The sequence below is a fragment of the Nannobrachium achirus genome (genome assembly GCF_963921795.1).
Source record: "Nannobrachium achirus genome assembly, chromosome: 6".
Lineage (NCBI taxonomy): Eukaryota > Metazoa > Chordata > Actinopteri > Myctophiformes > Myctophidae > Nannobrachium > Nannobrachium achirus.
In genome coordinates, this window is record NC_137815.1 from 34,447,825 (window position 1) to 34,460,805 (window position 12,981).

General features: G+C 40.7%; 1 protein-coding gene across 5 annotated transcripts; it reads right to left on the reverse strand.

Annotated features, from left to right (window-relative positions):
• Nucleotides 1-368: 368 nt before the first annotated feature.
• Nucleotides 369-11,491, reverse strand: eps8l3a (EPS8 signaling adaptor L3a). 5 transcript variants are annotated; one of them, XM_080727292.1, is made up of 20 exons: nt 11,351-11,491; nt 10,336-10,538; nt 10,157-10,230; nt 9,554-9,618; nt 9,263-9,421; nt 8,907-9,056; nt 8,482-8,549; nt 8,251-8,375; nt 7,625-7,818; nt 7,195-7,303; nt 6,975-7,048; nt 6,784-6,858; nt 6,323-6,468; nt 5,841-6,030; nt 4,591-4,628; nt 4,373-4,472; nt 3,326-3,433; nt 2,196-2,281; nt 1,669-1,801; nt 369-869 (listed from the first exon to the last, which is right to left on the reverse strand). In XM_080727292.1, the coding sequence occupies exons 2-20, from the start codon at nt 10,398-10,400 to the stop codon at nt 828-830; spliced, it is 2,001 nt and encodes a 666-aa protein (XP_080583418.1). In that variant the 5' UTR covers nt 10,401-10,538; nt 11,351-11,491; the 3' UTR covers nt 369-827. The 5 variants fall into 5 exon arrangements, with proteins under 5 accessions (XP_080583418.1, XP_080583414.1, XP_080583417.1 ...); XM_080727288.1 differs by having other exon boundaries at nt 8,251-8,405; XM_080727291.1 differs by having other exon boundaries at nt 8,251-8,405; nt 10,336-10,432; nt 11,351-11,489.
• Nucleotides 11,492-12,981: the final 1,490 nt, after the last annotated feature.

Below are 12,981 nucleotides of genomic sequence, written 5' to 3' on the forward strand. Positions count from 1 at the left end.
AGACCATACAATGACCAAAAGTTTTTTGAAAGTGTAATATCCCTTTAAATAGGTATTTCTTTGAAATATACACACGTCGATGTATTTTCATGTTCTCATTTCACGATCATTACAAGTATCCAGATGCTCATCATAATGGATCATTTTGTGTTCAACTTGCATTCTTCCCATAATATTATGGGACACACAATATTGGAGTTCTTTTTTGTTCTCTTTTATTCTATTGTGTTCATTATTCATGGCTTGAAATTAGATGCCAATGTTTTACAGAGATGCTTCTGATAGTTCTTGTGTAATGTCTGAAGAATTAAATAAAGCATGTTTATTCATTAAATGTTTGCATCATACAATCATTTATTGTCCCATGAAGGTATTCACTGACCAAAAGGAATATCTGATCTTTACTCCAATTTAATTTGAATAGGCAACATCTCTTCAGTGGAAAATGTATTGTAATATATTGACTTAATATGACGTGGTAATAGAAATAATTTACATCATGGTTTACAACAATATGCTATCTGATCTGATTAGATTCTAATTATAATCATTGACATTGACAATGACAGTAAATAAGCAACATTGACATATAAAGTAATCACACGTTTTAGAGACATTTTAAACAATCTATGAGTCTGTTATGTTTAAGCACTTGCAGGACTTGGGTTAGGGTCATGAAATATACACCCTTTTCTGAACACTATACAGTTCTGGCATGACAAAGGGTGTTCTATGACACCGTCTTCAGTTGAAAGTATGTCATGTTTTGTCGAGCACAACACTTGTTAAAAGAGTTGTGTTGTGTGTGACCAAATTTAAATGATCCTTTAGAGTTCTGTGGGTTGAGATGGTCTCCCCTCACTGGCAAGCTAGAAATCAAACAAATACAAAAACATGCATTAGAAACACTGTCTACTAGAACTATGATGAAAAATGTTTGTCGACTCGACTACCTTTTTTCACTGACTAAAACTAAATAAAAATAATCTATGATGACTATAACTAAGACTAAATATATTGACAATTTTGTCAACAAATAAAAGCTAGACTAAAATGTTCGGGAGAGTGGAGAAGATTGATTTCGTTTGTTGATTTCGTCTGCAATTATTTGAAAAAGTAAGTTACACATTTTGTAGGGGTTTATTATTATTACAAAACATACATTACCATACTTTTATACTTTTACTCAAGTCCATTTTGAACTATTGTGTGTGTCACCACTTATAGCTAGGGATGGGACGATAAATCGTTATTAGCATTTATCGTGATTAAATAACTCACAATAATCGTATCGTGGAGGTTAAAATCTTTCTGAAATTATCCTCCGTCATGCACTGGGATCAATTTACCTTTTGTTTGCCGAGCTGCATATCCGGTACAATTTAAACATTGAATATATGTATTTTTAAGCAAACATTTGTAACTCAAATTCTGCTTCTGGGGGGTCCCTGGAACTAAATATTTTGAGATATTTTTTTTTTTTTTTAACTTAGAAAGATTTGAAATATTCAAAGACTTGCACACATTTTCAAGATTTTTCAAAAATATCAGATCTACTATTTTTATAATAGTTATAATAGTAATAATAGTTAAAGCACAAAATCAACATTCATGGGGGGCCCGCAGTGAATCCTTGTACCCAGGACCCCTGATCCCATCCCTACTTACAGCCATGTCAGATTTGACTGCCTGCAGTTGAAGGAAGACTCTCCCTCCTTCCTCCGGACAGACGGCCTTCAGCTCCTCCCTGCTCATCCCCAGAAGCATAGAGCCACTCAGTGGGCTTAGACAACGCACCGTGCTGGCAAAGGAAACACATCCATAGCATTGCATCATTCAATTTACAGTTTAGGTATATAGCAGACGCTCTTAATCCAGAGCGATTTACAGTAAGCAAGGACAACACAAGGTAATACATGTAATGCATAGCAGTAGTAATCTACAGTAGGATCATAGGTACACCAATAGCCTATCATCAGTCGATAATAAGTCAATAATCTGAAGAGGTGAGTCTTCAGATTATGGAATTCTGTGTAGCACAATTTACAGTAGCAGTAGTTTGTTTGTGTGTGTGTGTGTGTGTGTGTGTGTGTGTGTGTGTGTGTGTGTGTGTGTGTGTGTGTGTGTGTGTGTGTGTGTGTGTGTGTGTGTGTGTGTGTGTGAAAGTCATTGTTCTGATACATTAGTGCACTTACATTTTACTAAAGCCCTTGTACTCAAGCCATGCCTTCACTTCTGCAGATTTGGACTTCTTGGTTAGGACAGGCAGACCACTGATTGGCTGAAACAATGAAACAACAGTAATTGTTGGATTAGATTTGAATACTATATACTGCATGTAGATTAGTGTTTCTCAGCGGGACGGTACACAGCTCCCAGTCCCTAGGGGGCGTACAGATAAGTTATCGTTTTAAAGGGGGGCGCTTAGGTGCTCTGGGGGGCGGGGATGCATTGTGAGCTTTATTTGGCTCTCGTGCTAAAAGATTTGGGAACCACTGGTTTAATATATTCAAGTATAGTGAGTAAGTATAGTGACTCATAGGAATAGACTACGTGATAACCAGGAATAGTCTGGTGACCACCGGAGAGACGGGTGACAGCCGGAATGTAGACGGCACCCGGGAGCAGTATGGGTTAGCGTTTAGCGCCCCCAGCCTGTGTCTTCCGTGAGGCCAACAAACCCACGGTGAGGCCTTTAGGAGGGCCATTCAAGCCTTAAGCGGAGCCTGCAGCACCACGTGGGCCAGGTGGAGCCTGCAGTACCATTGCAGCTAAAGAATCCACCGCTCCTGAATGAAATGTCTGGTACGGGGAGTCTGGTGCAACTCACAGGTCCTGGACCTGGTGACTGGTGAGAGCAGGAGAGGACCTGGTGAGACGTAGGAGGGGCCCGGACAGGAGTCAATCCACAGAGCCTAGACTTTCCATGCGCCAGATTGCCCCTCCCAGTCTCTGCAGAGTAGTTCTGAAGCGGCTGATTGTATGGCCCTGTCTTTCCCTAATAGGACTGATCGTGGGTAACTAGTAGTTACTGGGACGTAAGTCGGGACTTGATCAACCCAGTCCCCAGCTGGGTCACCTAGATGAGGGGTATGATGTTGCGAGACCCGAAACCCAGATGAGTTCAGGCTACATCACTGATGATACGTCCCAGGTGCATCCATGTGATGTTTTTTCATTATAGTTAAGTGCACCATATTTGTTTACAGTTATACTGTGACTCCCTCAATTGTTCGATTTGGTCTCGTTTAAGTCACAGTAGTGTAAAGTGGAAACTGAGCTGACCCACAACGTTTTAGAATGTTGTGTTGGACAGTTCTCTGACCTCATTTGCTGCTTGCTTGTCCGGAGACTCCAAGACATTGTTGGGGATGAAGCCCTCCTGTCCTCTGCCGTTCCTCACCTTCCACCACTTCTTGGAAACGTCCAGCAGCTGCAGTGGAACCGTTCAATTAAAACCTGATTAAGTCCAAATCATTTGAGTGGCATTGATTACCCTGATGTGATGGGATTCCCCCAGTGGTGGATAAAGTACTAAACCCAGTCAAATAGTCAGGTATTACTCAATTAACTACAAGTCAAATTTGTACTTGAGTTGAAGTACTTGCTTGCAAAATTACAAGCTTCAAAAAAATATTGAAATATTCAATAGTACAAATTACAAATTTCATTTTCTTTTTAATATCAATTGATTGCTGTATTAAAGTTTAGACAAGAAAGAAATAGGGCACAAGTCATAATGTACATTTTCCTTCTTGAAATGTAATGAGAAATGTACTGCTCATTACTGATTATGTTTTTCTAGATTGATATTCATATGCATTTGTTAGATTGTTGTTGATGTTCTGACATATTATCTTGTTTAATATAGTGATGTATTATCTGCTTATTGTAAGTCACTTTGGATTAAACACGTCTGCTAAATGCCTAAACTGTAAACTGTAATGAAGTTAAAAACTAATTAGTTTTGGTATACCAAAACATTAATACTGAATTAAATTAGCCTACTTAAAGGAGTAGTTCACCCAAAAAATTACTTATTTTCTATCAACTACACTTCCCATGTAGCCTTGAATTTGTGGAGATTGCTGATGACCGGCAGAGTCTCCTATTGACCGACCGATGACCCGGTCATCAACTGGTTATAGGAATGCAACAATAACAAAAGAATCTCCATGAATTCAAGACTCCATGGGGTGTGTAACTGATAGAAAATAAGTCATTTTTGGGGTTCGAACTACTCAGTATTCAAGTAAATGTACCTTGTTTCTGTCCACCACTGGATTTCCCTCCCTACCCTATCGAGTATTGACATATAATAATAAGAGACAAATGGCCACCGTGTGAAGGAGAAAGGCTGGTCCATGCTCACCTCAACTATCTCTCCTTTTGTGATGGTGAGCTCTCTAGGATTCCTTGCAGTGAAGTCATATATAACTAGCATGTAATTTGGGTCTAATGGCTCATCTGGACTGAAAAAAAAAGAAAAAAAAATCAATCGCCAACTATTAATTATGCTATCCACCACAAGCGTGAAACATTTAGAGTATCTTGTTTATTTTATTTACATTATTATATGATTATACTTACTATGATGATGGCGGGGGCGGAGTCCACTGCGTTGATCTCTGCACAGGTGAAGACAAAAAGAATATTCTCTGGAATCTTTTATGTTCTTTCACAAACTCAATTAAGTAAATGTTTACTAGCTGGTAGTGGTGTAACTACTAGATCTGATATTTTCACTATTAATGAATGACACTGTTGTGCCACGAAGTATGAAATAGCTTCAAGTTGTTAATCGATTAATTGAAAAAAACATATATATTGAAAAACACAGTTCTCGATTATTTGATCGAAAAGAGTAATCGATAGAATTATCGCTATTAAAGAGAATAATTGACAGTTGCAGCCTTGAGCCTCAGTTATAGTACACCACATGCCGGTGTTGTGCTCAGTAAATAGCACATCTACAAGCTCACAACTCTCAAAATGTCCAGTATAACATTAGCAACTTCCTCCTAGGCTAGGGGATCCTGAGGCGTTCCCAGGCCAGTGTGGAGATATAATCCCCCCATCTGGTCCTTGGTCTGCCAATGGGTCTCCTCCCAGTGGGACGTGCAGCGAGTAGGACCTCCCTAGGGAGACGCTCGGAGACATCAAGGATGACTGAACTTCTCACTACACCCTATTAGGGCATTCACAAATAGTGATTTTTAGTATTCGAATTATTCAACCTCAAAGTATTCGAATAGTCAAATATTCGACAGGACTGTCCAAACTGTCAAATATTAAGTCAGCAAGAGGCGAACATTGTGAAAATAGCCGATCTACGTGCTCACGACGCCTTGCGTTGCGAGGCATTGTGAGCATGTAGGCAGATCTGCTATTTTCACAATATTTATCTGCGCAACCTAGTCACATTAAATGTAATACCTACCATTCCAAGTGTCCCCAGTTCAAATATGTTTATTTTGGGGGTCACAGCCTAAAAAGGTTTGAGAAACCCTGGTATAGAGCATTAACAAATTCATCCACCAGGGGCATTGACAACTCATTCTTATGACTTCCTATCTAGCCAAGTTTTATAAACTACTTCTTTAAAGAGAAAACAATAAAAAAAAAAAAAATAAGCGAATATTCGACTTCGGTGAACAACGTCGAATAGTGACTTTGATATTCGAATATTCAAATATTCGAATATTTGGTGAATGCCCTACACCCTATCTCTAAGGGAGAGGCCACCCGTCTGAGAACACTCGTTTTGTCCGCTTGTATGCATGCACAATCTCATTCTTTCGGTCATGACGCATACTTCTATAAGTATAATCAGGCTTTACCTGGCTGGGGACAGAGTTCTGGCTCTGGGGAACAGAGTGCTGGGTCTCGGGGACAGAGTGCTGGCTCTTGGGGACAGAGTGCTGGTCGGTCTGAGGTGCGTCAGCGTCAGTCAGCTCAGGAGCCTGCCACCCATCAGAGAACTCCAGGGTGTAAGTGGGGATGTCTTCATCATCTTCAGGCCATCTGGTGCTGCCATCATACAGTACACGATATCACAATCACAGCGGTTTGTCATTATTAACCACTCCAACCATCCAGACCGGTGTTTCTCACCGTTTGGGGAGGGGGATAATAACCAATATCCAGGTCCCTTCACAAATGTAGGCATATAGCAGACCTTTACAGTAAGCAAGGTAATACATCAAATGCATAGAGACAGTGTCGTGTATCGGTAATCTAGGATCAAAGGCAAACCAATAACTAATTGTGATCTGGCCCTACAGTAGGTACTACTGAACACTACATTGACTCATTGTCCCACCTGGGGATATTCCAGGGGTCTCCTAGAGACTGCCATAGCTGGTCCTCCTCTGGAGTGGCCTCTTCACCCATAAGACGGATACTCAGAGGTTCTAGCAGGGGGGCTACAATGGTTGGGGGCAGGTCCATGGAGCAGTGGGATACTACCTATATAGATTAAAAGAAACAATATTATACCGTAAAATAAAACGGGTCCCCATCCGGAATCAATGGGGGTAAATGTACTCGAATCACATTTTTGTCTTAGGAATGTGACAAAAACCAAAAAATATTATTGAACTCTACTCTCCATGGCGTGACTAATCAATAGAACATTTTTCATTTTGGGGGTGAACTACTCCTTTAACAAAATAATTTAAATAATATCATACTCCCTTTGAATACAAAGAAATCTGGGACATTAGTTAAAAGCATGAAAAGTAAGAACAATTAGAGACAATAGTGTTGTGTGCAGTGACTTACAAAGGTCAGGGTGGAGAACAGGCAGTGGATAAATTCCGGGGCGCTGGGGTTATTAATCTTTCCGTTGAGCTCTCCCTGTCAAAACCGACACAAGCTCATTATGTGATGTACACCAACACATATCCAAACAGTTCACCATGCGTCACAGAATAATTCAACTAGCAAGGTGTGTGTGGTTATAAGAGGCATACCAGAAGGTTGAAACCACATTTGATCTTCTGGAGACAGACCGCAAAGTCTTCTACAGGAGGCATGCCCATTATAGCTAAAAATAAAAAAGAGTAGGTCATTGTGAGAGATCAGGACAATATTATAACTGACATTGGTTTCCTGTTTGTCAACTGTTCAAAGAAAAGCTGCCTAAATAAAATACGCTTTTAAAATTTGGGCTCTATTTGGGGTTTAACTTACGCTTTCCCTTCTTTTTCTTCTTCTTGTTTTTCTTCTGATCTTTGGCCACTGCTGCAGCTATTTGACCCATAAAGATTTCAAGGTCACTGAAGATGTGATTCAATATATCCTGTAGAGCACATACATACAGTATCACTATTCACTCATTCCTGTTGACTGGATACCAGGTACATACCTTAATGATTACAGCCAGTACATTACGTGCACATTCATTGGATGGCTATAGTGTTTTTGCACAGGATACCATGCATACTGTACATACTATAGTACATACATACTATAGTATTAGTAAAGTGAAGGTGCTCGGGTGACGCAATGCTAAAGTGCCAGCCCACCACCACAGAGGTTGTGGGTTCAAATCCACTGTGTAAAGTGCAGACTGGCAAACAGAAAGGCTTCAGTGGTGGAAAGTAACTACAAGAACACTGACCACATTCCTGTCAATCTCTGTGTACGGGCGTGGAGGTGGCAAAGGTTCTTCTGTGACAGAGGAGTGTGGTGGTGGTGGTGACTCCCTTCTGGGAGGAGGGGTGTCTTCACGTGGAGTCTGTCTTCTGGGAGGAGGGGTGTCTTCACGTGGAGTATCTGGCACAGGTGTGACAGTGCCTTCGTCGTCGTCTTCTTCTGCACAAACAGTAGATACAGATCAGCTGTTGACATAACAACCGTCTTTAAACTTGAAGTTCACTTATATTAACACTCTGGCTCTCAACGTGCGGTAGGGGACTACCAGGAGTACAAATGGACCCGTGCACAGGTCTGTGACTTCGAGAGGTTACAAAATGGAACCAAAGGAACCATTACGAGTCCATTTGGTTCCATTTGTACTCTCTCAGAGTTAAATTTACAGCAAAGATTTTACAGTGTAGATGAAAAAAAAAAAAAAAACACCGACAGAGTCTTGGTAGGTCAAAGTGTCTCCTACTGAGTCTCCTTGACCGACAACCCAGTTATTGTCTCAGGAATTCGACAAAAACTAAATATTCTCCATGAATTCAAGGCTTCATGGGGCAACAAGTCAACAACGTGAAAATTGTTATCGCTTTGTTTGCTCACCATAGTCGGGAGCGTTCCACGGAGCCACAGGGTCATCTGGAGGCTTCCATGATGCAGGCTCTGGTGGCGGGGCAGTGTTCTGAACATCCTGAATGAGCTCAGGTCCAGCCACAGTGTCTACATGGCTGTTTCGACAAGACAGGAGAGGACATTCACTGGTTCACAGAAAGAATAGATGAATATACACAGATACTTGTATTATGTGTGCAAAGTGAGCTAAGAGGCTTTCACCTGAGGCTAGAAGAATCCTCCCACTTGCGTGAGAGTGCCCTTGATAGGTCCTTTTTAATGTAGTCCGCCTGTGAAGGAAAAATAACAAACATTCACTAATCTCATCCCAATGTGTGCCTTGACGTCCCAGTCCCATAGTAGCAGACATTCAAGCTCATAGCACATCACTGCTATCTGCTATTTTGATCAATCTTGAACATTTGTGTAGGTCATTGAATATTTAAAATATGTAACTCAAATCTTTGATTCTGGACGTTCCTGGAACTAATAATTTTGAAAAGGGGTGTCGGTGAACAAATACATATACTTTTTGGGGTCCTTGACATGAAAGAAATTGAGAACCACTGATGCCACTGAAGTTTTTCAGAAAACTGTTAGGATTTAGAAGACATGTTTAGAATTGGCCCCAGGTGAATTGTCCTCACCCTGAGCTCCTCACACTGGAAGATGAAAACGCTGATGGTCTTCCTACGGCGGTCCTGCACCGACAGGGCCAGCAGGGAGTCGTAGACTCCGCTGTCCATCACAGCCTGCAGGTCCACGATGCTACTGAGGGCCAGGCGCTCCAGCTCCTCCTGAAAGACACGAGAAAGGGAACCCAGGGGTCATCAATATGTCCATACTTATATTTGTTTACTGTATACAGCACTTTGGTTCAACGCTGTCGTTTTAAATGTGCTCCATAAATAAAGTGGATTGGATTGGATGTTGACATAACCACTTCAGCATCCACTGGAGCCCCATTTACACATCTTCCAGGTCTCATAAATAACACGCCAACCTTGGTCTCGATGTCCGTGAGCAGCAGGCTGCCGCTGTGCACCTCCAGCATCATGTCCTGTCCCCACACACGTCCCATGCTGTCCATCAGCTTCAGACGTTCCACACAGTCTCCTAAACACTGGACCTCCTTCCCGCCAAGGTCACACGTCAACAGGTGCTGCAGACCACAAGTAAGGTAGGTAGGAGTGAATATATACGTTTTAGCATGCATAAGGATTGTGCTGACCTACCTAATGTCATCATTAGTTCTGCAAATGATTTCAGTCTATCATGATGACAAAAATGATACCTCCACTCTGTACTGGAATTTGTTCATCATCTTGGTTATGGACTCTGCGTAATCCTTCCTTTGCACTGTTGGGACACACACACGCACGCACGCGCACACACACACACACACACACACACACACACACACACACACACACACACACACACACACACACACACACACACACACACACACACACACACACACAAGAGGAGTGAAAGTCAGCAGTAACAATACAAGACAGTGGAACGGTGAGGATGCAAGTAAAGGTGAAGTTGCTTAAATAATTGGGTTCAGCTGTTCAATGTAACGGAGGGAGCATGGAAGAGAGGTGGAGAAGAGTGCACAGGCAGGGTGGAACGGATGGAGAAAATTGTCAGGAGGAGTGATCAGTGGCAAAGTGTAAGGGTAGCTCTGGTCCCTATTGTTAGGAGTTCTAATGCTATGGACCAGAGCTAACAAAAGGGTATAAGAGTGAAATGGAAGGTGTACGGTAGTACACCTTCCGTGGTGTACTACCACGGAAGGTGTTAGATTCCCATTCCCACGAGGAGGGACGCGACCAGGAATTATCGCATTAGAGGGACAGGTAATTAGGTTTCAGGTAGTTCATACACGTACTGTAAATTGACTTTGCACTGGGCCTGGATAAAGCTGATGATTGTGATGACACATCGTCCTGGGTGGAGTAGACACTGACACAAATAAAACACAGTCATTACAATATAGCGGTCGTTCTCATGATGAATGCAGTGACTGACTGATACAGTATATGGTATGGGAACAGAATGTATGCATACTTGGACTGGCTAGATCCCGTGTAGCTGCTGGTCTCAAAGCCATAGGGACTGTTACTCCTGAACATCTTTAGTGTCACGCTGGCTGGCACAGCTATATCTTCATTGATGATACAATATCACACCTGTCACACCTGTATCTTCAGTGATATGATATCAACACCATTTGTTTTATCAGATCTATTATTAGGAGCAACCTGGGCCAGCTGTAAAACAATAATATTGCAGATGGTTGGTTGATTTTGGATGTAGCCTGTGTGTGTGTGTGTGTGTGTGTGTGTGTGTGTGTGTGTGTGTGTGTGTGTGTGTGTGTGTGTGTGTGTGTGTGTGTGTGTGTGTGTGTGTGTGTGTGTTTGTATGTGTGTGTCACCTAGCAACACTAAGAATGTCATAAAAATGATATAGCCTAAGCTATACTCAAATTAATAATTGTTTAAAGAAAATACATCAATATATTACACTGTTATTCAAATCAACACAGATTGTATACATAATATGGCTTGACAAAATCATACACATATAATAGCAAATGTAATTCAAGACTGCCATCTTTCAATATCTATCAAAAAATGAATATTGTGCTTTTCAATAATCACGTTTATTTGTCAACCCTCATTTGGGTACAAACAATTAAATTCAAATGAGCTTTATTGGCATGAGAAAACATACAAATTACATTGCCAAAGCAAGTGTCAAAATATAAATACCGGTATACAGTAAATATATTTGTGTCTTGTCTAACGCACTTTAGGGGTTTGCTCCAATTTCGTTGTTCTTAAACTTGTTTTTATGCAACAATGACAATAAAGTTCATTCATTCATATAAATATAATACAAACCGTGTTTGCTAAATGCTTATGTGGTACTTTTGAAACGTTAAGAGATTAAGATGATAGAGATATATACGGTAGCTTGAATGTTGTTACGCAGCTTAACAAGTTAACGCTTGCTTTGACGCTGAATGAATCCATTCTTTTTCAGAACAATTGAATTATTTGTAGGTATTGAAGTCACTTACCTCCAATGTCTGTCTGGTTGGTGAATGTTGCTTTTATTCACTTCTGTTTATCTTCTGCCTCTTCTGTACAAATACTGAAATCCAGCTCATGTTCCACACCTGGACAGCACTGTGAAGACTTCCTCATAATAGAGATGGCCAAAGTCCACTGACAAAGCACACTGATCTGGGCCTGGGGAAGTAGCTTCCCAGCTACTGGACTGGAGGGTGTGTTTAGTGGCATCCCTTCTGACCAAAGGTTACTAGAAGTAACCAAGAATCACCCTTGCCTTGACAACATCATTATGATCTCCTGTTCCACTCTAGGGTACAGTAAATAAATAAAAGCAATTGATGATTTATAAATTGGCTGCCAAGTGCAAATACTATATAATAAGCACAAAAACATTTTCTTTTCTATGTTTTTTCTATCTTTCAACCACAGATGATTTCACACACACACAATTAATCATTTACTTATGTCCACATAAGAGACACAATACAAGGACACAAATATTTACAAGGTGCAGTAAAAATGTACAGTCAGCTAATCTTGGACAAATACCAACACGCCATTCAGGGGTACAAGCAACTTTGCCATTCTGTATTTGGCGGCTACCGATTGCAAAGAACTTTGCAAGCCGTTTAGCAGTTTTTTGGCATCCCAATTTGTTGCCTCTTACAACCTATGTACATGTCCTAAGCTGCCAAAGAAACACACACAGAGTACTTTTGGACCTTGAGATCTACTAGATCAGCTGGGTGAAGGTGTAAAGACAGACTGAGTGAGTCATTCCTTCCACAAGATTAAATGCTTCCCACCCCCAAACAAACACATTGGTAGTAGGCTGCCATAATTGTGAGAACTCCAAGGCCAAACATAATCTACACACTTGCAATGTAGATCTGCTCATTTTGGTGCTTAACACCGGAAGAGTGAATGTGTATATATTTCTCAGATTCTATCATATTTGTGGGGACATTTGGTTCACACAAATATAGTAGTACTACCCATCCTTCTGTATATTGAGAAGAAGTGTCTTTAGTAACCTAACTGTTAACACTAATATTTGTTTTTGGAACTAGTATATAGTTTTTCATTGGCTGTGTAACGTAGATGCCAATTAACATCTGTCTGTTTGGGGTGAGATTGGTCAACTGCAATAATGTTATTACTGATATTCATATAAAAATGAACTTCAGGTGTTATTCTGCTTTGTATGTGGACCTATTGAGTCGGAAATAAGGTTTATCATATAAAAACAAATTACCTGTATTATTTATGCATCTACTAGATGTCAGTGCAGACGGCCCAAAATGAGACTATTGACTGAGTACAGAACAATCTCTGGTAGGCCATCTACAATTATATTTCTTAATGTAAGAAATGGAAAAAAGGAGCTATACTCCCGACCCATAAAAATGGTCCATTACCCAAAGATGGGTCCCAACTGATACATACACACATGCTCACACGCACACTTTGTGACTGTCCCACTAGAGTAACATACTGAAGACTGGATGGACCAGCAGCCATGAATTGCAGCATCAAGGGCACACACACACACACACACGTTTGTTATAGTTTCTTTTCACACTTGACTAAAATGAATTAATCAAATACTTGTTGCCATTTTTATTTGATAAAATAC